Source organism: Electrophorus electricus, chromosome 25 (assembly GCF_041902795.1).
Source record: "Electrophorus electricus isolate QZ-2024a chromosome 25, ASM4190279v1, whole genome shotgun sequence".
Taxonomy (NCBI): domain Eukaryota; kingdom Metazoa; phylum Chordata; class Actinopteri; order Gymnotiformes; family Gymnotidae; genus Electrophorus; species Electrophorus electricus.
Window position 1 is genome coordinate 9,675,754 of NC_137521.1, and position 25,632 is coordinate 9,701,385.

The 25,632-nt window shown below is 43.8% G+C and overlaps 2 protein-coding genes across 7 annotated transcripts in view; both read left to right on the forward strand.

The window, feature by feature from the left end:
• The window catches only part of ccdc120a (coiled-coil domain containing 120a), a 34,275-nt gene extending 24,285 nt beyond the window's left edge, over positions 1–9,990 (forward strand). For 4 of the 6 annotated variants that reach the window (XM_081707524.1, XM_081707523.1, XM_027007589.3 and 1 more), the window contains 10 exons: positions 4,113–4,244; positions 4,409–4,474; positions 4,599–4,729; positions 5,197–5,337; positions 5,433–5,556; positions 6,444–6,500; positions 6,800–6,941; positions 7,035–7,136; positions 8,047–9,114; positions 9,272–9,990. In XM_081707524.1, coding sequence (XP_081563650.1) covers positions 4,441–4,474; positions 4,599–4,729; positions 5,197–5,337; positions 5,433–5,556; positions 6,444–6,500; positions 6,800–6,941; positions 7,035–7,136; positions 8,047–9,114; positions 9,272–9,377 — 1,905 coding nt within the window. In that variant the 5' untranslated portion in view covers positions 4,113–4,244; positions 4,409–4,440 and the 3' untranslated portion in view covers positions 9,378–9,990. Of the gene's footprint in view, positions 1–4,112; positions 4,245–4,408; positions 4,475–4,598; positions 4,730–5,196; positions 5,338–5,432; positions 5,557–5,865; positions 6,365–6,443; positions 6,501–6,799; positions 6,942–7,034; positions 7,137–8,046; positions 9,115–9,271 lie in introns of those variants that run through there. The other 2 variants (XM_027007591.3, XM_081707525.1) reach the window with 2 other exon arrangements.
• Positions 9,991–11,981: 1,991 nt separating this feature from the next.
• abcd1 (ATP-binding cassette, sub-family D (ALD), member 1) lies at positions 11,982–25,530 on the forward strand. The gene is made up of 10 exons (XM_027007587.3): positions 11,982–13,668; positions 14,419–14,599; positions 14,845–14,987; positions 16,111–16,285; positions 16,534–16,628; positions 19,989–20,134; positions 21,270–21,415; positions 22,067–22,151; positions 22,475–22,600; positions 23,008–25,530. Exons 1-10 carry the CDS (start codon positions 12,757–12,759, stop codon positions 23,315–23,317), a joined length of 2,319 nt encoding a protein of 772 aa, XP_026863388.1. The 5' UTR covers positions 11,982–12,756; the 3' UTR covers positions 23,318–25,530.
• Positions 25,531–25,632: the final 102 nt, after the last annotated feature.

Genomic DNA, 25,632 nt, shown 5'->3' on the forward strand with positions numbered 1-25,632 from the left:
AATGATACACTTTCACTGCTCTGTATTGTTAGTGTTACCAGTTTTGGGTGGTCTCACCCTTTAGGCAAGACCTACCCTCTGCTTTTACTCAGTTACACACTAAGAGACAAGACAGTTTGCATAGATATGTATGTGTGAGTGTGTGGTAATTACATAGTCTATTTAGAACAAAAAACTTGTACACTGAAGACCAGTTTAGATCTATAGATACTGGATCAGCACTGGTGATTTTGATTTTGTACATACAACAGAGAATCTCCATGCTCAGAGTGAATAGGACAGGGTCAGGCCTATATTTTCCCATTTATAATATAATGACTGTACTATTTTTGGGCAGCAGGCAAACAGGTAACTACATGTTTCGTGGTGTCTTTTCAGTGTCTTGGACCAAATCAACTTGGGTTTCAGCTAAAATAATATAGCTGTCTGGAAAGCAGGCTCTGATCCTGGGTCAGTGTTCTAATATTTTATAGAAATCTTTTTTTCAAAAAGGACAAAAGGAAGACCACTAAACTTGAAGAGATATGAAAAACTTGAAGGAGAACACACACACACACACAATCACTGACCTTCATATATAAGTGTACATGGATTGTTGCACCATAATGGCATTTGGTTATCATGCTGAACGCGTCAAACTTTAAGTGGTCTGCCTTTGTTTGTAGTCCTGTGTAGGCCAATTACCAGCGTGCGCACCAAAGTCTCAGTGTTTCAGGCCGAATATATTTATTGGACTTAATCCTTTTAGGTTCATTCATGAGATGTTTGTGTAACTGAATGTGGGAGAAATGGTGCACGCTGTGCGCCTTGTCAGGAAGAGGCGGTGCATCTGGAGAGTGTTTCCACGCCACAACCCATGACGACACTCACGCTTGTTAGAAACCTTCACTGCTGAAACAAAAGGCAGTTTACTCAATCTCATTTCATGTTTGTCGTTTCTTGTTAGTCAGTCTCATTTCACGAGAGTCTCTTAACGATGATCGTTTAAATGTAATAATCTGGCGTGTAATTTCTTTATCGTTTACACTAGATATGGGTGTAGTTCCACGCTGCTCCGCATATTTGTACCCTCATCCCTAGGACTGGAACTTAACCCTTCTTCCTCCTGTGCTGTTGTCACATAAGGCAAGACGGCATTAACGTGGCCAAGTATGTTCAAGCGTGACCTGTGCTAGTCGTATATCGGGTTAGTGTCAGAGTGGGTCTGTTCTGTGGTTATGCCTGAGACCCATGGGTCTGCCCAGGGCAGCCGTGTGGAAACACAGCTGTGTCCACACTTTCTCGTTATTGCTGGATTAATTACCGGAGGCTGAGAACAGTGGTGTGTGTGTGTGTGTGTGTGCGCGTGTGTGTATATGGTGGGATCTGTCAGCCCTTGTTCTGATCAGAGAAGTTGCTGGGGGTTCTGGGAGCAGAAATTTGCTGAGTTCTAGCGTTGGTGTTTTGTGCAAGAAGGAGCGATTTCAAAGTGAAATCCTCTCCCAGGAGTCCACACTGGCCAAGGGAGGCCTTCAGTCTGGAGGCGTGCAGCAAGAACGTCGCAGTTGTGTTTCAGGCTCCGACGTTGATGTTGGGTGAAAAACTGAGGCTGAGGTAGCAAGAACCTAAAATCCTGCTGAGCTTAAGAAGAGAGAGACGGAGAGAGCAAGAGAATGAGAGACATAAAAAGAGAACGTATGGGAGAGAGAGATACAGGCAAAAATGCAAAGGGAGAGAGAAAGAGGAGAAGGAGAAACAGAGAGAGAGAATGAATGATCGACAGGCTGAACATCTGTACAGAAACAATAACGCAGGCTCCGACATGACTTGGAGAAGGTGCCGGAATGCTGGTATGCCTACTCAGGACAACAGACCATTTGTCTCGACATTTGCTTCATTTTGAGCACGCGCACACACACACACACACACACACACACACACACACACACACAGTCTCAAACATATCCATTAACTTCTCACTATGGCTAAATAATGCTACTACAGTGCTAAACAAGGCCTACATCTAAACCATAAACTCAGTAAGCCAATCAGAAATCAAATTATTGCTTTTATTTATATATTTTAAATAAAATCCACATTTTTGTAAAAAGAATTCGGACATTCGGTCCCCACAAAATACCTTCCCCCATGCACATATACATTGTCAGTGATTCTGTAATCTCTTTGTTTGTGGCTCCAGTGTATAATGTTTTCATAGTGATGGACCCATGCCAGCATGCCACAGTGGGACTCCGTTCCTTGAAATTCTACACTAAGAAAACTAAGATGGACATGAATCCTGTATTTATCTGTGTTTAGCACTTCAGGTGGACCACTTCTGACCCACATTTATGTGACTCTTCTGTATATATGATGGTTGTCTGTGTGTGTGTGGGGGGGGGAGTACATGCATGTTGTTCCTGTTAGGTGAATTTGCTTTTTTGCACAACCCACATTTTTACATTTCTGATCACCAATATTCCTCTTTGGTTTATCAGCCAACCTTACCCACCATGCCACTGTATGTTGACAGTAAAGCAACATTTTTTGAAGACGCTTAATCCTGATGCCTTCAGACCAACGGAGGCTGCTGTACACTCTCCCAAGGTTCCTGCATCCACATACTCCAGACATAATAACTGTATAGGGCAAACCACAGTGTTGGGCAGCGTTGTGAGCTAGTCGTCGGCCACTGCAGTGGGAAACAGAAGGGAACTGTGGTGCCTGTGGCGTCTGCAGGAGACGTTGTTTATGGGAGGCGGTTATATGGGGTTTTTTTTTTAGATGAAGACTCAAAACCACAGCTTTGTGTTTTCAGATACTCTCACTGTTGCACATGGCTTTGCATTTTGGAGAGATGGATGGATTTCTGCCCAGTGAAAGGACTGCTTGTAGGGTCTTTCTTTTTTGTTTGTGTCGGTCATTCGGAGCCTCCCAGTTCTGCTTCCTTCGGGCATTTCCTCCTTTATGAGCTTTTTCCTGGAGCTCCAGTTCCTGTCTGCAGTTCCCACAGAGCGGTGGGGCAGGGGGGCAGAGGAGGCTCTCGGCGTAAGCGCTCCGTGTCCTGTCCTTGTATACGTCACCGCAACTGCATCTCTTCATTTCTCAATCTCTTCATCTTTTGCTGCAGTAAATCTATGCGTGTACACATGCATGCATACATACAGACATGCACACATACAGACAGACAGCCCTCCACACTCGCATGGGTTAGGAGTGCAGGACCCCGCAAAAGTGGGACAACCACAGATATCTCTAGGCCCCTCTAAGCTTAACTCTTAACACTGTTGATCATATTTAATATGCAGAAAAAGAGCATGACATCCCCAGTGTGTCTAGAGTGCAGTTCTTCGGTGCACTAAAGCATTGTACAAAATATAACTTTTCATAATAATAATAAAATATATTAAATATATAAAATATATTAACAATACTTACTAAACCTTTTTGGTTTTGTTTACATTTTCTAGTCTATGCGCATCCTCTGCAAGTTTTGGCTGAAAAAAAATTCCCATTAATTACTGATGGCAAACTTGTGAATAATCCAGTCGTTGAAAGTAAAACATGCAAATGTATTGTAGTTGCAACATTCTATATCTGCTATTAAGACTACCCTTATCTGTGGAATCTCTCTCTCTCTCTCTCTCTCTCTCTCATATATATATATATATATATATATATATATATATATATATATATATATATATATATATATATATATATATATATATATATATATATATATATGAGAGAGAGAGCGAGAGAGAGAGAAAGTCCTCCACATTGGTGAATACATGAAATACCAGTGTTTTCAGCCTTTTAGTATCATGACTTTATCTGGTTAAACCCTACGGGCTGCATTTCTACTCTCCTGAAATGCTGCTTCGAGCTCAGCCTCACCACTGCACCTGGCCAGGCTCGAAGACCTTATTTTGATGCTATGGGTGAGCCGTTAGCCTAGTTGTGGTCTTTTAAGGGCTATCACTGATGAATCGGGTTAACTTTGTAGGGCTGCTTATTCACCTGCCAGTCTCACTTCAGAAGCAGTCTTTCAATCAAGGCCCCTATGAGTGTGTGCTGGCTGTGAGTCCGCTGCTCACTGGACACTGGGTTTCGTTGTGTGCTTCTTGCAGCGTGTCAAGTTTGCAGAGCATCAAGCACCAGCAGCACAGTGGCTCCTCCCTCAGGTGGACTGGAGTACTGCAGCCCAGTGATAGCGGTTGTGCAGGCCCACACACTGCAGCTCATATGACCGCAGCTGGAAGGTGAGGTGGTGGGTGTGGGTGGAGATGGAAGGGATGGAGTCTAAATCGTTTCAGAAATGCATGCAGTTTTGTATAACTGTGTAACTAACAAAAGCTTGTAGATGTTTTCAGGTTTGCTAATTGGCATGTGCGTGATTTGGAGAAAACTTTCCCTCTCTGTACAGGTGAACCCACGATCAGACAGGAGACACATGACATGGAAGTCAAAGGTCACCTGATCTTTAGGCCTGGTGAGTGTTTATTCATTGTCTTTGTAACATGTTTTTGATGTAATTGTGTATGTGCTCATCTGATAAGTGTGTGTGTGTGTGTGTGTGTGTGTGTGTGTGTGTGTGTGTGTGTGTGTGTTTGTAGAGCTGCAGAGTTCCATGGACAGTAAACATGCAGCTGAACGGATGGTGGAGCTGCAGGAGAGACGTAGGAGCCTTCAGGCTCTACTCAGCACCCGTCTGGCTGAGCTAAAACATGTGTGTCTGCAGGAAGCTGTGAGTCACATGCATGCACGCACACACACACACACACACACACACACACAAACCGAATGTCCTCTCATCATTATGGGAACATTTGGTAAATATATTCTCATACTCACCCAAGCACATACGCATACACCACACACACACACACACACACACACACACACACACACCTCATTACCACACTGGTGAACCCTGGAGTGATTGGCCACTCATATGCTCTCTTGTGCTGTGGCCCGCTGTTTCTGACTAACGCCTGCGCTGTATGGGGCCGGATGGCTTCACACAAGTGCTGCGATCGCCATGTCCATACTAATACTCACCTTTCCTATGCAACACTCCTCACCTGCCTGTTTGGTGTTACCTCAAAATCCACATGGATTCTTAAAGCCAAAACCTGGCTGCATTATTCATCCCGCATGTTATAGGAAATGTTACATTGTATGCATTTGTTTGTTTGTTTTTTAATACTACAGGAACTCACAGGAAAGATACCAAGTGAGTTTCCTCTGGAGGCAGGTGAAAACCCCCCCCACGTGCGGCGTAAAGTCGGGTTGGTCCGCAGCGGTTCCAAGCACAATTACAAAACCGAGGCAAGTGGATTTCTAACCATCCTGGTGGGTAGTGCGGCTCTAATGAGATGTTTGCACATCTTCCTTGTCAACATTTATTTTCTTCCAAGTACTGATCACTTATGTTCTTTGTGATGCAGGAGGACGAAGCATCTCAGCGCAAACTGAAGAAGACTCTGTTCAGTGGCGCCCTCCGCAGGCACACAGATGCAGAGCAACTTCCGTCTCATGGCAAAAGGACAGTCCACAGAGGATGTCACACTGGTGAGGTTTACAGCATAAAATGAACTAAACAATGTTAACATGGCAAAGTAAAAAAAAACAAAAAACAAACAGTTATCCAGCAGTGACCAACTCACAGTAATTTGCAACTCGCACAGGCTAATGCCACAGACTAAAGGCAACAGCATAGCCTTAAGAGTTGATTCAGTTCATCACATTGATTAACCAATAATTATAGTAGTAATAATAATAGTCATAAGTTCAGTTTATTTAGCACCTTTCTCATTCCCAAGGTCGCATAACCAAAACATCATGCCTTCGTAACCAAACCGTCTTTCTTTTACTACCTTTGCTTAGCTTGTAAATACTAAACAACAATTGGAACAACTGGTAATTGGAGATACCCAACACTTTACACAAACCGGATAAACTTGGCCAACTAGGTCAGAAAGCTACGATATCTATTTCTGGAATGTGTGTGCGTGTGTGCGAGCCAGAGAAATGAAGGAAGGGAATGAAGAAGGAAAGTGAGTGAGAGACAGCTAGAGGGAGGAAGGTCAAAATTAACTGTAAAATGGACACTCATACCTTGGACAGGTAGGGGGAGTGTGTGTGTGTGTGCTTGTGTGAGCGTGTGTTTGTGTGTGTGTGAAATGAATTTAGAAAGAAAAAGGGTCCACCTTAGACAAGCGGAGGATGTGCTGAGTAACCAGACTGCTTCCTTTCATTATTGCTGCTGTGATGCTGTTAGCAGCTTCCTGCGTCCACACACAAACACACACACAGAGAGAGAGAGACACATACACACCACTACATGAAAGCAACGCTGTCTTCATTAATAGCAGAAAAGGTACTGATCTATGGGCTTTACTTTTATTGATCTACGGGCTTGAAATGTATTTTAAGCTTTGCTGTTGCTGTGTTTACAGACAACACAGTGAAGTCCGAGAGCAGCTCCATGTCAGACTCCACCAGTCAAGAGAATGGTAAGCTATGGGAGTGTAGTAGAGATTTGTGTAGACGGTAAGTTATGGTGATGGTGAGGGAAATGGTTGATAAATGCAGATGATTTATGGAGGCAGATTGTAGGTTGGAGATAAGCTACTGCAGGGATGGCCAACTCCAGGCCTTAAGAGCCCTCACTCTCCTTCACTGCAACACACCTGCCAGCGACTGTACAGGTGAAGAGGTCCGAGAGAGCTGTAGCGTGTTAGTACTAGTATTCCCAACACTGACCGTCACTCTCTCCGGCTCTTTCTCCTCTCTTTGTCTTCCTCTCTTTTAGAAGAAGCCTCTGAAGATGTGTCCCCCTCTCGTTCCCAGCTGGTCCTGGGGAGCCCAGACAGCAGGTTCTGTCGTAAGCTCTCTCCCGTCGAAATCTATTATGAGATGAGAGCGCGACGTAACTCAGTGGCTAGCTCAGCCAGGTATGTACTCTCTCTCTCTCTCTCTCTCTCTCTCTCTCTTTCTGACACTTGCACAGCGTTACTCATGACGCAAACCCCACATTCCTTTTCCAGTCCAAATCGCTCTCTCCCACGGAGCACGTCCAATCCTGAGGGCAGAAGCGTCCCTGCCACACCCATGATGACCCGGAACGGGCGAGCTGTGGTACACGTTAGGTACACATCACTCCTCACACACCTCGCAGGCTCAGAGCTCACACCGACTTACGGACTAGCAGCAGCATTTCTAACATTTTAAAAATAAGTTTAGTAAAGTTGAATCGCTTAAAATCACACCAAAAAGATGATACTGAGCTAATGAAAAAGGCTTTGAATAAAGTAAATAGAGGAGACTGTCAGTTTTCTACAGTTTAGGCTAATAACCCAAATGGTTGTGGTTTCTTTGTCTCCCCTGCGCCTTGTAGAGTTGAGTGGCTTTGGATGATGAGTTGGACAATGAACAAAGACTAGAAATGATAAAGGCGAAAATGTTTTCATTGAGCGGCTCATCTAAACTGAACATGTGAGGCACTAATGGATGTGATGCTTACATTTAGTCGTCATCCTTACAGCTCTTTATTTGCTACTCAATTCAATTACACACACAGAACAGTGTATTGTGTCCCACAGGCCTCAGCAGAGACTCCACTGGGCCTTTTAGACAAAGTGGAGTCTTAAATGGGCATGAAATCCCAGTGCATATCGAGCCTTTATTACTCCCACTACAGGACATCACTGACGCGTAGTCGGAATCGCTGCTGTTACACAGATGAAAAGATCATTACCTGCCATTAGATAAAGCTGCATGTTTCACTTGTCTTAACTGCACTAGATTTCATTGATAAAACAGGTCTTTAGCACATGGCCACGCAGCACGGCTTGCAGGTTAGCACCAGCTATGTTGACAAAACCACGACAGTGGTTTACATATTTACATTTAGCGACTTACAAAAGTAATTTGTTGACTGCATGTCAAAGTGACATGTAAAAATGACATGTAGAAATTTAATAATGCCAATATAAACCAGGTTTTGCCTGGAGATAGCCATTTGACCTTAGCTGATGATGTAATGTTGACATTCACCAGGTCAGAATCCTCCAGCGGTGCTGCAGCAGTGAAGCAGTGGTCAGACAATCCAGAGGCGTCCCAGCAGGCGCCCGTCCCGTCTCAGGAGGGTTCTGCGCCAGGCTCGTACAAGCAGGGCAGCTGCCCCTACAGCGTCCAGGCACGCCGCAGCAACAGCTCCGAGGCCTTGCTGGACCGCAGCGCGGACACCGGCGTGGACGAAGGAGGTCAAAGGTCAGGCCCAGTCGTCCGGAACGGGCCGAGCAAGAGCTCCGAGGCGCTGCCAGACGGGCGCGTGAGGCCGCCCCAGCGAGGCAGCCCCGAGCAGCAGGCGAACGGGCACGTGGAGGTGGCACGCATGCGCTCCGTGTCGGGCGGCCGCGGCCCTGGCGGAGGCGGAGTAACGGGCGGGGGCTACAATGAGATCTTGCTGGACTATGTGTGGGGGAAGCAGCAGAAGATGCAAGCCCAGCAGCAGCAGCAGCACAGACTGCAGTCTCAGGCTGGCCTGAAGGCCCGGCCCTGGCCCGAGGGGCCCCCTGCCGCCCCGCCGCCCTACGTGAATGGCTTCCACCAGCCGCAGACGCTGCTCCTGGGCTCAGGCGCCCCGGCCTACAGCCCGCTGATGCTGCGCGGGAAACCAGGCGAGCCCCGGCGGGTCAAAGTCAGCCGTACCAAATCCTGCGGACCGTTTGTTCCCCTCCAGCCACACCAGCAGGACTCTGCCCTGTTCTCGCCTGTGGCAGTGGGGCACCCGGACCAGCCTCCAGGGCAGTTCCAGCCCGCCAACAGGCCCACGCACCCACGCAGCGCCGACTGCACGCCGGATGATCCCACACGCAGCCTGCACAAGGCCCTGGCGCTGGAAGGCCTGCGGGACTGGTACCTCCGCAACGCCCTGGGGCAGGCTGGAGGCGCAGGAAAAGGCCAGGAGGGGGCGCCGTCACAGCGCAGACGCACCACAGCCTTGCTGCATGTCTCGCACGCCCACCCGCCACTTAAGCACCAGTCACAGTCGTTCCAGAGCGACGCAGCATACCCCCACCTGCCACAGTCCGCTACCTTCCACGGACATCCCCCACACGGGCGGTGAGTAGAGGAGAAGCTCCTTCAACCCCGACATATTTCATACACTTACAGTTCAGTCCAAAGTGGACTAAAGATCGAAAGTTACTTTTCACTAAAAATTATTTCTTTCTCAGAAAACAGCAGTGTAATTTTTACTTCTTCAATTTTTTTTCTATAGGTCCACGGATCTCTGTCAATATCAAGAGGCATTTCCTCCCAAAATGCAGGACTTGACACTTAAAGATACAAATAATGACAGACCGAGCCCAGGCACACTGGTCTAACACACACACACACACAGACACGACTACATGTGTAGACTACATGAACAGCTGTCGCCAAGCCCAGCAGCTCTGATGTAAACATAGCATTCTCAAAAATTTGAGACAGACAACAGATAATGAACACACTCTTAGCTTCGCTGTTTGGTATCGTCCAAGAGGTCCATGTTTCGTTTTTAAGAATCTACAAATAATTTTGTTGGATGCGCTGCAATTTTGTTTGTTCATGAAAAAGGTAGAACGCTTCTGTTTAAAATGTGTACTGTACACCTGATTTCAGTGACTGTACTCACATCACTTTGATTTGACATGTTTCATTTGTTGATTCTTGGTATTCTTGCTAAGTCAGTATTAAGCTTCAGGGTTTCTGCTACAGTCTCAAAATCCAGCATAAAGTCACAACTTGGATACTCTTTTAATCAGTCAGGATCTTTTCAATAACACTTTGTACATAAAAGGGAGATTTCTATGCAAATTACAATCAAGATGACTATGTTTAGACAGAATAGATAGTCTCTGATGTATGAATTAAGTTCTTAATATTTTGTGATACAGATTAGAGTAATAAGAAATTGGTAAGAAATTGTCTCTAAAAATTAACAAAAGTGGCTATAAACGCTAAACTTTTTTTCTTTTCTGAAGAAAAAAAGCCAAAGCTTTTCTCAGACAGCTGCTGTAGCATCGCAGGGCAGTGCAGACGGTGTGCATTCAGTGTCGCACTTAAAGGCTCGACGCTCAGCCCTGCGTACCCCAAAACAGCGGCGCCATGCACTGCTACTTCCCTTGTTGACGGCATGAGTAGTGCTAAATAGTATTACATATAGCTTGAAAAAAAAAAATCCAACAGCTAGAAACTGTTTTTGGGAACATCACGAAACGTTTGCAATGAGCAACAATTATTTTCTGAATATCGATGCAGTTACACGCAAGGTACTTCTTTGGCATAACTTTGCTAGTGGAAACCACCACAGGTGCTGTCAAATGACTGTTGTTCGTTATAATCATATAATTACTCAAAGAGCCAACAATTCCATGTGTTAGGCATGACAGTGACCACTAGGAGGAGCTCCATCGTTCAGCGAAGATGCCCTGTAACAAAGCAACACCACATCACAGTCAGATTCAAAAGCATGCTGCCAAGGTCACTATATGGCGGGAGTTTTGTTGCTAATTTCCGTCTACGTTTTCAATAGTCACTGCTGAAAATCGTCATTTACCAAGGTTATTGAACACCAAATGCCATTATTTGCCTTTGGGTTCATAATTAGTTTGAAATAATTTATCAATCAAAGGAGAACCATTATAATGTTATTTATTAAATACTATGTGACACTTTGACACTATGGTATAATTAAATCAGGATGCCAACAGTTAACCATCGTGCCTAGCAGTAATAGGAAGTGGAAAATACCTTATTTAGCTTTAGCTGTAATGTTAAAATCACATTGAGTGTAGTGCCACGTGTCTGTTTTCTCACACCTGGATTGCATTTTCTTTAAAGGTTAAGACTGGAACACTGCAAAAAAAAAAGAAAAGAAAAAAAAAGTCAGGATTGCTGGCTAATCCAAATTAGTGTATTATGTTCTATTCTTATTTTTTTTATATACCGTTATTGCTGTTTTATAATTTTAACTCTCTTATTCAAATGCATGCGGGTACTTGCCAACTGTCTATTTCTGACAATAGCCTATGGATCTCTCCTTACGAATCTCATCATTTCAGCTGATTCAGTAGTGTCTTGCCATGTGATGGGCCTACTCAGTATAAATCCTTATCAAGCCTGCATTTGTCAAAGACGATGCTAAAGAGTGTTACTACTTAAGCAATCAGGAGCTTCCCCTTGGTTGGATGGGTGCCCAGCTCAAACCTCGTCACCAAAGGCTGCCATGCTTGTCTCAGGACCAGACTGAAAACTGCTCTGATGTGGAGGATACTTTTATCCACCACAAAATCAACAGCACAGCTGCATGGGTAGCAACACAGACGGAAGACGAACCATTTTTCTAAGTAAAATGCAGCACAAGTGGCCTCTGAGAAGGTCACTGAATGTTTACTTTGCTTAGTGAACTTTAGGCAACAATTTTATATATAAAAAAGGAAAGACAACTGTTGTATTGTTACTCCTGCATCATTCATGCCTACATTTGTTGGCCTTGAGATGAAATGCTTAATGTTGCTCAAAGGTAGGTATAGCACATGTATTTTATTTTGAACTGAAATCATCAAGGTTAAATATTCAGAAAGCTCAAGGTAAAATAAATGTTTTGTAAACTTTATCGCCACAAATGATTTGTGGTACAAATGATTTACTGTTGTTACCATGCTTTGGATTATTTTACATTTTCATTGTAGAATCATGTCTTGGTTAACGAAGGGAAACAACCCTAAGCAATTTCATTCACTTTTTGAAGACTAAATCTTCTAAAAATATAAATTTTGACTGTATACTTCAGTTTGCAATATTCGTAAGTGTCTGGAACAAGACTGTACACGATTTGTTTTTATTATTTAATAAAGTTTTGTCCAATGCAGACGTGTGCTTCAGCACAGCGTGACCAACTAGCCCACTGGTCAGTGGATTTACGGACTAATGAGAAACTTCGTGTCCGGTGGGCAGTGCGTCCTCCTTATTCTACTGGGCACTAACTGGATTCAGTCGAAGATACTGGTATCTCAGCCATGGGACCCAGAAGGAAGACTGGTGCCGCACACAGTTATTATAGCCAATCATACTTCAACGCTCTCTGTCGAAAGCGCAGCTGTCGGCTTAGAGCAACATGTCAGGAAACGATGAGAGGTAGTTAACCTAATACACAACTCTTATCCTGAGGAAGTTGTTTCCGTTCATTAGCCTAGCTGGCTAGGTAGCCGGAGTAGCTACATTCACTGGCGTTTGTGGTAACTTCACCTAACGTTAGTTGATTCGGCTGTAAGTACGAGTGAACACGTATGGACGTCTCCGTATATCTGTAGTGGCGAATGATACTTAAATCTTTCGATGAATATCTTGTACACGCACAGCTAACTCGCTAGCTAGTTGGCGCTGTAGCGTTAAATGTTTAGCTCTCATCTTTAGCCTTGCTAGCTAACTTAGCTACGTGCTCGTAAAACTAGCTTGCGTTACATTTTCTTGAAATTACTGAGCTGCGTAAAAGTTAGACCATTAACTTGCTAGATAGCTATCTATCCTGTCTTGCACTTGGTATACGCCTCGATTTGCGACAAAGTGAACATAAAATCGCATCTAATCTATCTTGGGTAGCGTGTAACTTGATTAGATGCTTTAGAGTTGATCTAAGTGACAGGGTTTTAATTAGTATGCACTGCAACACACCGGAGACTTTCGTCTCTTAACTCGGCGCCACCGGGGACGCGACAAAAAATGTCTGTGGTCTATTCTCAACTACATTCTCAACTCAAGAGGCCTTCCGCAGTGAGGAAAGCGGTTTTCCTCACCGTCGCCGCTTATGGGGTAAAGAAACTTTATCCGTATATTTCTGAAAGACTTAAAGGGAGGACTGCCCAGCCTTGCGCGAACGGAGGGCCGCTGGAAGTGACGGAGAGACAGGGAAAGAAACGACGCTCTCCCGCTGTGAACCGTGAGTTCCTGGAGCGCCTAACTCGGCTGCTGCGCATCCTTTTCCCGCGGATCTTCTGCAGAGAATTCGGACTGCTGGGTGTCCACTCAGTCGCCCTTATTTCACGCACATTTCTGTCCATTTACGTAGCCAACTTGGATGGCAAGATAGTAAAGACCATTGTCAAAAAAGACCCCCAGGCGTTTGTCTGGGAATTAACGAAATGGCTACTCATTGCCATTCCCGCTACGTTTGTGAACAGTGCTATTCGTTACTTGGAGGGCCAACTTACTCTTGCCTTCCGTACGAGGCTGGTGACCCATGCCTACCGGCTCTACTTCCACAACCAGACCTACTACCGTGTCAGCAACATGGACGGTAGGCTGGCCAACCCTGACCAGTCCTTGACGGAGGACGTCGTTATGTTTGCCGGCTCTGTGGCGCACCTGTACTCCAACTTAACCAAGCCCATCCTGGATGTGGTGGTGACCTGCTACACGCTCTTGAAAGCGGCCGAGTCCAAAGGCGCCAACACCACATGGCCCTCGGTCATCGCCGGCATCGTGGTGGCACTCACCGCCAAAATCCTGAGGGCCTTCTCGCCGCGCTTCGGCAAGCTGGTGGCGGAGGAGGCCCGAAGGAAGGGTAACCTGAGGTACATGCACTCGCGCATCATCGCAAACTCGGAGGAGATCGCCTTCTATGGGGGTCACAAGGTAACGCGATTGTGCCGAGTTTAAAAATCGTTTTACTTTGGAAAGTCTTAAAAAGTACTTTTAAAGAATTTTAGAGATGCGTTCAGTTCATTTATTTTAAGACAAATTTTCTGGAGGTTAGTGCTATGATTCTGGCACGATCATTTGTCGAAATGTAGGGAAAATTATTAAGTGGATTTTTTTTTAACGTTTACCAGTCAAAGCAAATCAAACAAAATTTTTTAATGATACTTAAAAAACACGTATTGTGTTTAACTTATCGTTCTAGACGTGTATATCCTCAGACGGCATGCACGCATTCATTCAGCCTGTTTTGTTTTTTTTGGGGGGGGGGGCGTCTCGAGCGTTCACCGGGCGCCTCTGAACAAACCGGTAACGTAGCGCGCGGTCACGTACTTAGCCAGTACTCGGTATTTCTAGGGCAAAGAAACATCATGTGATGTGGAACAAAGGCAAAGCCCTGTTTATTGGAGCAGAGGTCTGTGGTATGCTGCGGACCCCACATCTGCGTTTTCAAAAGGGCCAGCGCCGTTTAACACGTGGCATTGAGCTTGTCGTGTTACAGTACGAGACCAGGAGAATATGTTGCTCTCTCCCCCCCTGTGCCAGTAGTTACCTGATTATGGTTGTTTGAGACAGATACACGCAGTCGAGTGCTGAGCTAATAACTTTGCGCCCCTTCAGTTTGACGTGTTCTTCGTGTGTGTGTGTGTGTGTGTGTGTGCGCCGCTGCACGGTTGCCTGGCGCAGGTGGAGATGACGCAGTTGCAGCGCAGCTACAACGGGCTGCGCTCCCAGGTCAACCTGATCCTCTTCAAACGCCTCTGGTATGTCATGCTCGAGCAGTTCCTCATGAAGTATCTGTGGAGTGCCTCCGGCCTCGTCATGGTGGCCGTACCCATCATCACCGCCACGGGCTACTCCGTACACGGTACGACCTGCACGCTTCTCTTTATACACTAAAAGTACGATGCAGTCTTCTCTGAAGTACCAAAGAGGAGGTGATCTCTGTAACATGCAAGCCCTAAACACAATGCGGTTTGAGTGAGTGGTGTGTTGCAGATTGTTTGCGGCTGTGCTGTGCTGACCAGTAGTGCCCCGAACCTCACTGTAAATGAGGTCCTGTAGGCTTCTCTGCCTGCCACTGCTGTACTTTACGAAACCTCTTATTTTTAGATTCAGAGGATGTGAAACACGCAGCGATGGTGATGAAGGAGGAAGACCTGGTGAGCGAGCGCACGCAGGCCTTCACTACTGCCCGGAACCTTCTGAATGCAGGTGCCGACGCTGTGGAGAGGATCATGAGCTCTTACAAAGAGGTGTGGCACCTCCTTCAGTCCAGCCAATGACTATACAGGTGTTACTGTTTTGGGCTGTTGCCTCATGGGCTCTGTATTAGTCTGAAACTTTGACCAAGGGGCTTTGTGTGTTTTGAATTAGATGCTGGTGGTGATTATGATAATGATATTATTATTATTATTATTATTATTAACAGTTTAGTGTGCATTATAGAAGACATAAAATAGGACTAGTAATGAATAAATTTCTATCGTGCCAGAAAGATGCAGACGCTCATGGGCGGAGATAATAAGAATGATTTTACTACCAAGAGGATAGACCATAGTTGTAGAGGTTAAGGTCAGTACCAGATAAGAGTTAACATATCCAGCAGGGAGTTCGGTGAGAACAAACCAGAGCAGGCAGGGTTCAGTAACGAGTAGGGAACGCATAGCAAACAAAACCAAAGAGCAAATCCAAACAGGCATAATACATAAAACAGGTAAGGTCAAATCCAGAGAATGATCAGAACAGGAGATGGGAACTGCTCAGTACACGTAACTGGCAATACATCTCAAAGAGGGGGTGAACAGATCAGGAATTTGAACCTAAGAATACATGAGGAACAGGTGAATTCAGTTAGTACTCTAGAGACGTAGAATGCCTATGAGACACATGACTGCCTGAGGTATACTGGGTAGTGGAGTCCCAAAAGGTGGCGTTGGGAGGCTGTGTGACAAAATTAAGATGAAAAAAAGAAAATGAATACAATAAGATGAGAATGATAAAATCTAAAACAATGACATAGCAGCAGAAGATGATGGGATAGAGAAATGTGAATCTAAACAGGTAAGTCTTATCTCTCTTAAAAGTACCTACGGTCATCACGGGCCCTTGAGTCACTAGGAAGAGAATTTCAGAGCTTGGGGTTGTAAGAATAAGTCTGGCAGTGGCTGTGGCTCGCATGTTACTGCTAGGAGATTTGAGAGCTCTTGCAGAAATATGCCTAACAATCCCTAATATGTAATACTACTTATATAATAGCAATACTTAAATAATGACTAAATAAGATCAAATTCAGCTAAAAAAAACACCATAAAAAAGAGCTAATACATCAAATAAAAACATTTATGATTTCTATGCTGATTATTGGGCTTTTCCCAGGTAACGGAGCTGGCGGGCTACACAGCGCGCGTGTACGAGATGTTTGAGGTCTTTGAGGATGTTCGCGCTGGGGTGTATCGGCGCGCCGCCCAGGAGCCACAAGGTGGGGAGGCGGGCAGATTCGCACGGGAGGTGAAGCACGGCATGAGGGCGGAGGGAATCCTCCATATCAGAGGTCAGTCTGCTGCTGTAATGTCAGTGCCTGGGTTTAAGATGACATCTCACAGGGTTAAACAGGACTCATGCATTTCATTTGTCATCACATTTAAGTTAAAACACTTGTCATGACATTTAATAAAGATCGTACTTCCTAGTGCTTCGTTACCCAGAGTTTTAGTCAGTCACTGAAATATTACATGTCAGTTATAATGGCATTGTGTTACATGACTAATCCCTTGTGTTTTGCCCATGTGTTGAGCGCAGGTCAGGTTATTGACGTGGAGCAAGGCATCAGGTGTGAGAGCCTGCCCATCATAACGCCCACCGGCGATGTGGTGGTGTCTAGCCTTAACATCAAGGTATATTCCTGCACTGCACACAACTTTTCCAGCTGTTTTACCACTCCACCTCTTCTTCCGCACCTTAGTAAAAATCGGCACTGGACTCTACTAGCAGTATGGTGCTGGCATATGGCATGTAGCAGAAGTAACAGAGTATTTTAGTAAACGAGGATTCTATCCATGGCTCCATCACTTATTCGAACAATGGGATAAGAAATACTTTTGCTTTAAAGAGCAATAGTAGATATACAAAATAGAAAAGAGAATAAATGTTAAATGAATCATTTTCAATGCAAAAACTAATAAATAAAAAAAAGAATTCAAATCATTTTTAAAATGGGTATTTTTCATGTGACCATTTTCTTTTTACCATTTTTTCAATATACCTGTGGAACATCTGTTTCTGAACGGAGTCCTTAAACATCATTTTGACACAAAATAGTTTGGTATAAACACATGAAAAATATAAACCAAGTAAAACGAGTTTAGTTGGTATTTATTACATTCTCTAACCTTTACAGTGCATTGAGTGAGCATCAGTGTTGGTGAAAGCATAATTTTTGAAAACTAGCTAGATTTCTCAGACAGAGCAGTTTATTACTTCCCCAGTGTACAAAAGGTGATTCCCTAACAGTATCTGTATACTCTAGTGTAGATCCAAAAATGTAAAATGCGACGTCTCTGCCAATAAATATGACAAGAAATCGCTCTGGCACAATTGAACAATTGAACAATCTCACGTAGTTAGCGAAACTATCCAATTTTCCAGCTAACCTGTAAAATATCAGCAGCATGACCACGTGACCTCCCGGGTCCTGCAAGCACACTTGATATCTGGGTTTATGTAAACATTTTCCTTCATCTTCTTCACTAAAACCCGTTCGACTTTAATGCTATGAAGATACTGGATTCTGGGAGTTTATTTATAACTTCTGTCAATAACTTTTCTGTCGTTTCAACGGTTTGGTATGCTCGCACATTTTTGATGTTAGCGAGTCTAGTATTCATCTACTGAGTCTGTTTTCAGCTTAATGGACTTTTTGCACATATTTCGCGCAAGGTACGATGGGGCATAGGAATACTGTGGACAGTCATATGAATTAAAATAATGTTAGTTTCGATGTTAGCCTAAATAATAGCATTAAAGGCCATATAGCCTATACAAATGGACATTTTAGAGCACATAGCTTGTATGTCACGTACACAGTAAAGTATATGATGAGAGTGCATTTCATCTTGCCCCATTACTTATCCCAAATGTTTCAGCAAGTTTGGGATTTGATTATTGATTATTTCAAACAATATATCAGGACAGAGTCTGACGTGTAAATGTGCAGGAACCATGTACAGAGAAAGCATGCCACAGCTGGATACTGAGGTCTCATTAGTGAGGGGTTTGTATAACAGGTTGTTTATTGAGCTATGTTATCTGTCTGATTTTAAGCTACTTTTCCATGGTCTTTGACCTGGTTTTCCATGGTTCTTGCTGATATTATACATGTCAGAGGAATTACACAACCACAAGGCATTATTGGTCATAAATCTGTGAATGTGCCTGAACATGTTAACTCCTTCAGGCTATGCTTTTAATATGTTGTAGGTTTGTGTTTTCAAAACCTAAACATTTTTAAATCGGGTTCAGCCTGCTGCTCATGACAGAGCTCCCTACACACCTAATCTAGGTTTAATTAGCTGGTGAGATGAATTATGTAGTTAATGAAGCTTGTCCGTGTAGGATGAGGCCATGAGTGGAACCGAAACATATCAGGACATCTCATCACCAAGCCTTCTTATTGTGGGTTGTTTCAGGTGGTCCAGGTTTGGTTAATGCGGGTCGTTTCACCTGGTGCTGTTTAATGTGGGTTACTGTTGTGTCACACTGACACTGTTCATATATTTCAGTTTCCGACCGTTTGCTATTCTGGTTGTAAAATGAATGCATTTTTAGAGAGTTTGTGTAAGGTCTCATTTAGGCAAACATTTTTTGTTGGTTTTTTCTTTTTCTTTTTTTTTTTTTTTGCTCTTGAGGTGGCCATTGGATCGAGTGTTAGAACTGCGACAGTATATCAGCCAAGAGAAGTAATAAGATATGGAGGTTTATCTAAGGACAAGCTGTCAATGTTTGTTCCCTTGTCACCCATTTTCTCTTGGGCAAGAGCTTCCTAATCCAGTCCCTTCTTTCGTTTGTTCCAGCTTCTAGTTACACCTGAAGTCCTTAGCGTAGAGCTTTAGTATTTTTGATTACCTGGTCAAGTTGTATTGGAGGCTAGAATAGAGCTGCAGGACCTCAAGTGCTGCTCTAGACACATGTTACTGGGTAAAGGCTCTAACACATTCCCATTCCACTTTCTTCATAGAACTTATTCTGTCCACTCCCACATTTGGTCACATTTGTTTGTTGGCCTTGACACAATTTTTGTGTTACAAAATGATGCTCGGGCATCAAACATTAGTGATCACACAGTGTGACAGCTACGTCTGTCACTGCACGAGATTTGAAAACCTCAAAAAGGTTTTTTCGCCCAAGTCGCATCATGGCGCCACTCCCGATGCCTTACAGTCTGGTTTTGTGCTTCTGATGTAGGTCTGTTCTGCACCAGAACCCTCATGGTTAATTCATGCTTCCTGTTAAATTCTGGGAGACGGATCGTGCACGTCATGCCCTGATGCGCCCCCCCCCCCCCCCCCCCCCCCCAACCCCCGCTGCCGGTTTGTCAGGAACAATGTATCCATTATTCCGCGCTGCTCTGCCTCCATGCTCGTGAAGAGGGCGCTTCCTGTGCCGAAGCACTGCACAGCCGAGTCGTCCAGGAGATCCTGCTCTAACACCCTCCCGTGTCTCTCCTGCTGTGGCAGGACCGGGACTCCATAGCTGCAACCTGCAATCCCATGTGAGATGGGCTAGAACAAGACAGCTAGCGTGCCTCACCCTCCCATTCATGCAAAGAGCAGGGAACACAGAGATGTCAGTGAGGAGTCTCTCTAACCAAGGCAGCTGTCAGACACGGACAATGCAGCAGAATTTCAAGAAGAAGCAGGAGTATGTTTCAGGCATTTTCTCCAAGCAAATTAAACGTCTGATATGTGATTCTAACTGCATGTGTGGTGTGTAGAGCTGTCAGACTGGGTTCACTGTAATTACGTGCCATTGCGGAACACGTTATAAAGACAGGATTTTGCACAAGAGCAAAATAGTATGTTTGCCTCAGAAACCTCATACACTTTGGATCTTACTGGTACTTATTGGTATTGGGACTCTTGCATCTTACTCATAAGCTGTGCATCTTCATTTATGCTTCTCTCTTACCCTATCTTTTATCTGTCCCACTCTGTTGGTGTGTGTGTGTGTGTGTGTTTGCGTTCCCACACGCCTCTCAGGTGGATGAAGGAATGCACCTGTTAATCACGGGTCCGAACGGCTGTGGGAAGAGCTCTCTGTTTCGCATCCTGAGTGGCCTGTGGCCCGTGTACAGCGGCCTGCTGTACAAACCCCCCCCTCAGCACATGTTCTACATCCCACAGAGGTATGGAGCATAAACACATGCAGCAGAGCGCCGACTGATGAGACAGAATTAGAATATTTCATTAGAGCACACTAATTAAACAATTATACTATGTGTTCATTACACATATTGATTGATTAATAGAATAAGTAATGCTAATTATACCATCATCGATGTAATTAAGGAAATATAACTTAATAGAATTGTAATTATATGGGTACCAGTAAAATAAGTCTGAATATGTTTGTGGGCCTTTATTAGGTTGATGAGACTCTTTGGGTTCAGATTGACTTCACCCTGAAAATGACCCCCAGTTGCTTAAGAGTTAGGGTTGCGTGAGCGTGAGTGACTGCTCCCGTGTGTGTGGGGAGAGCCTGTGCGCTTTCTCATTTCATGCCTTGCTAAGCTAATTAGGACTGATGAGTGTGGCGGTTACTACGGAGAGCAGGTTCTGGGAGCAGTGGGTCCAGATGGCCCTGCAGGGTTCGTGTTCGACACATTTGCCTCATTGAAAGAGATAATACACTGGGAGCAGTAGCAGCAGAACGTGTCCGCACAATACACTCCTCCTGACATCACTCGAGTCTGACAGCTGTACTTTGTGTAGACCCATCGCAGGTCAGTGAACATGGTAATGCATTGTTAAGTCGACACGGTTGAAGAGGCGTGCGCTAAGCTAGGGATGAAAGAGCACTTAACCCTAACCCAAACTCAGAACTGAATGTAGTGTTTCCCAGACTGACATACATCATTGATTTAAATACCTGCACTTCTTATTTTGATTTAAAGAATTTGATTGAGGGCCCTGTGAACGCTGAAGGAAATAATGTCAAGAAGTAGCAAACTGGACGACTGAACTTCTAAAAGCTTAGTGCAGTCAAGTTGCTGTGTGTTAAACTGGGCAGGACATTTAAAGGAAAATGCATTGGTCTTCACAGGGCTTTGTCATTTTCACCTTAATTCCATGAAAGATGATTTCTGGTAAAGTTCGTCAAAGCTTTACTATGTCCGCCTGTCAGTACATTTAATTTCTTTTTCTTTCTCTTTCTTTATTCTTCCTTTCTTTACAACTTGAATTGTTCTTTTATTCTGTTTTAATAATTATTATTTCATTCTTTCCTACTTTTCTTTCTTCTTGCACTGAGTTTCCCCATAGGCCTTACATGTCAGTGGGCACTTTGCGAGACCAGGTGATTTACCCAGATACGGCCGAGGAGATGAGCGAGAAGGGCTTCACTGACCAGCAACTGGAGGGAATCCTGAGCACCGTCAACCTGCTCTACATCCTGGAGCGAGAGGGAGGTGAGTCACCCCAGAACACCGCCTCGCACCTCCACACAAAGCACCGCCTCACAGCTTCACCCAAAACACTGCCTCGCACCTCCATCATCAAAATAACCTTACATCTTCACGCAAAACAACACCTTTCACCTCCACCTTAAAACACCATCTTACACCGCCACCTTAAAACACTGCCTTATGCCTCCACCATAAAATATTCCCTTACATCTGCAGCACAAAACACTGTCTTATACCTGCACTACTTTATATTGGCACTTTGATTCCCTGCTCTTGCGCCTGGAGGGACCTGCTCTTAACACCTCACTGAGCTCATAAAGGCCTTGATAATTAGATGGAGACTTACTTTTGATGACTGTGATGATTAAAATAGAGGCTGGAGAAGAAGCCCAAACACTGAGTCAGCTTGCGGCAAACCGCTATAGAAAGTGAAATGGCTATAAAAGGAGACATTTCTCTCTCATTTGTAACACACAAAAAATAGTTTTACAACTCTGCACCCAGTTCTTGTGCTTTGAAATGTCCTTGGTGCATCTCCAAGTTTACAGATTGTACTTTAAGAGTTTCAGTTTGACAGTGAACTGTTGTAATTACAGCAGAATGTACTGCCTTTTAGCTAGTTTGAGGTGGCTTATATACAGTGTTTCTTTACAGGTTGGGATGCAGAGAGTGACTGGAAGGATGTCTTGTCTGGAGGAGAGAAACAAAGAATGGGAATGGCTAGAATGTTCTACCACAAGTGAGCCAAAGGAACAATAACCACATAAGTCAACACTTTTAAAATAAGCAAATAGGACAATAACTACATAAAAGTTAACACTTTCAAAGCCCAGTATTTATTTAAACCCCAAAGTCATCTGGTATAACACAAAATACTGGTCAGATACTAGGAAGGTACAAGAGCCAAGAAAATAAAGTGATTTTCCTGGCATCATACTGTTTACAAATCTCTTGTGGGATTGTCTGTTTGTCCGCTTCGTTGCTCTGCTGAGCCGTGCCCTCCACAGCAGAGGTTTGGATTTTGTGGAGGTTGCTGACTGGTCCCTGTGTTCTTTCACCCAGACCCAAGTACGCCCTCCTGGATGAATGTACCAGTGCTGTTAGCATCGACGTGGAGGGCAAAATCTTTGAAGCTGCAAAGGACGCTGGGATTGCACTTCTCTCAATCACACACCGTCCGTCACTCTGGTGGGTGTTTGTCATGTGACTACCCAGGCTAGTTTTTACAAGGCTCAAGGGAAAGGTAGTTCAGTTGTAGTTCACAAATAGTATTTTTTATTTTGGGAACAAGACTCTTTCATACTCTGATCTCTGCTAGGTTTATACTCTCTCAGCCTATCACTAAGACTCTGGATCACCTGAGGCTCATGTTTAATGTTGCTTTATCTCCTCAAGGGGAAAATGTCTTGATAAACAGTTTTGTGAGGCTGCTGCTCAACAGACCATGCATGCTGTCTGATCAGATGTTAATAAATTTTCCATAGTTAAAAAGAAATAAATAAAACAATAATACCTCTTCTTTTTTAGTATTAAGAGTAAACAAATAATAACAATAATATGTGCTCAGTAATAATAATATGTGCTCATGTGCTCAGGAAGTACCACACCCACCTGCTGCAGTTTGACGGTGAGGGCGGGTGGCGCTTCGAAAAACTGGACGCCTCCACGCGCCTCTCGCTGCAGGATGAGAAGCTGCGGCTGGAGACACAGCTCTCGGGGATCCCCAAGATGCAGCAGCGGCTGGCTGAGCTCTGCAGCCTCCTGGGGGAAGACAGCAGCCTGACGAGCCCCGGGGAGCCAGAGGGGGAGAGGAAGGGGGGGCCGGAGGAGGAGCAGGGGCCGCAGGGGGAGAGGGAGGAGAGAGACGCCCTCCCCGCCCAACAGGGGAAGAGCCTTATGGAGTGATTTGCTGCCAGGTGATGGAGACATGTTTGAGGCCAGCTGTGTGTGTGTGTGCGCGCGTGTGTATACAGCTCGATAAAGAATTTCAAATCAAAATCAGAGTTCAGATGTAGTCTATAGGAACCTTCTTTAGCTGTGCATTGCTCTGTGTGTACGGATTGCATACGCACACACTTGTGTGTGCTCGCACTTGTGCACGGGCGTGTGTATGTGTGTTTGAAGGCTAGTGTCCCAGACTGTGTGTGTGTGTGTGTGTGTGTGTGTGTGTTAGAGGTGGGGGAGGTAAAGCAGCAGGCAGCTGCCAGCTCTTCCAGGTGCTGCAGATGATGAAAGCACCCATGAAAGCTGCTCCAACGCTTGCTATTGCAGTTCTCTACAGAATTCTCTCATCTCTCTCACCTAGGAATTGGAGCACGTGTGTGTGTGTAAGTGTAAGTGTAAGATTCTATGTGCACAAGCAGTATGTATTTGAATGTGTAACAAACTCATAGGACTGCTGTTAGATCACTGGTTGTGTGTCATACTGTTCATTTAACAACAGTGAGTTTCTCACAATGCTGTTAATTTGTTAGGATGTGCCACTTAATGCTGTAGGTTTTATTTTGTGCCATGTTGTACAAAAAACATTTTAAAAATATTTTAAAGGCAAAAGGATTTATCATTTGTTTTATTTTGTTTGTTTGTTTGTTTGTTTGTTTTGATTGGGTGGTTTGTGATGAAACTGTGAATGATTTTGTGAATGACAATGAGGAATTGCAACACTGATCCATGAAGGCTTTCCATCATGGCTTGGTGAAAGGTCATATCCACTGCTGAGGTCAGTACGGTATAGTTCGCACAGTGAGACGAGAGTTACTCATAAGGGATGCACAGTAACTTCACCTTTGCCATCCCTTTGCTGTAGTAGATATCCATAGTGCCCTTAATCTTAATAATCCACTGCTAAAATTTCTACTTTAGTGAATTCAGTTCATTTTAATTAACCCAACTACCACCATTTAACAGTTACATTTAATAGTTTTCAGTCCCATAAGGCCTTACTTCAATTACAATTCAAAAATCACACAAAATCTCTCTCTCTTTCTCTGTGTGTGTGTGTGTATGATTTTCAGATTCCAGAGATAGAGGTAGTCTTAGTTGCAGATATAGAATGTTGCAAAGAGAAGTTCATTAGCTGTGAAAACAGAAGTTTAACTACAATAAACTGCAGTTACTCACCTGGAATCTTTGGATTTCCTGTAGTAGATGTAGAGATGGTTACAATTGCATTGAAGTACGCTGTAGTTTTGTACACTGAAGTGCACTTCACTCCAGTTTTAACTCGGTTCCAAATGATGTGCAAACTGTGATTTTGAAATACCAGTTGGTGAAACCAGTTCACAGTCAAAATAGTGTATGTTAAATCACAACGTTCCTCCCATTGGAGTTGCTCAAATTCAGAGTGTAAACCAGTTTTTTTTTTTTTCTCCATTTAGATTTCCTCACTTCATTGCTGCCATAGCAGTAAGTGGCCATGCAAACACGTACATCATTAAAACTGTGTCCATTAGCATTAAAATGCCCTGCCATTGGAAATGACAGATTATTCAATCTTATGTTTGGTTATATGATCAAAAAAACTTTTGTTTTGTTTTTTTCTTTTTTTTGTTTAATTACATTTCATGCAAGAGATGCATTAGACATTAGGCAGTGATGCGTGAGAAGGAACTGGAGACGATTAATCCTTTTGGGCTGGTTATTTTAGTTTATAAATTTAGTACATTTAGAGAGCTGCTGAAGGAGCTCAGTCTTTGTGTTCTACATATATGTCTTGGATCTGGTTCTGTTCTGATATTAGTAATTTCAAAGTATGTTTTCACTCCCATATACAGTATAACAGTAATTTTGAAGTATACCTATTATGAATTTCACCTTTTGTGTGCCTTCTAAGTGTCCTTGAGAAATTTCTAATGTTTTTCTTCAAAAGAAATTCAGAGTTTTTGAGTGTTTGTTGATTTTAAAAACTCAGTCACTTAGCTGATGTTGGATAATTGTAGCCAAATATTAATCATTTTCTTTAAAAAACATTTAATGAAAATTGCTCTAGGTTTGGTACATTGATTTTTATAATGGTGTTATACCCTGAAAGATTTTATTAAAAATGGATTTTGCACTAGTAATGCACAAATACTTTTGTATCATGAATTTACATGATGCATTAAAACCTTGTGAATTTCCATGTGGCGCATGTGTGGAATTTGATTCCAAATAACTAATTTTACTTGTATTCTTACAAATAATAATTGGATGTACTGTAATTATTTTCTATACAGCTCTAT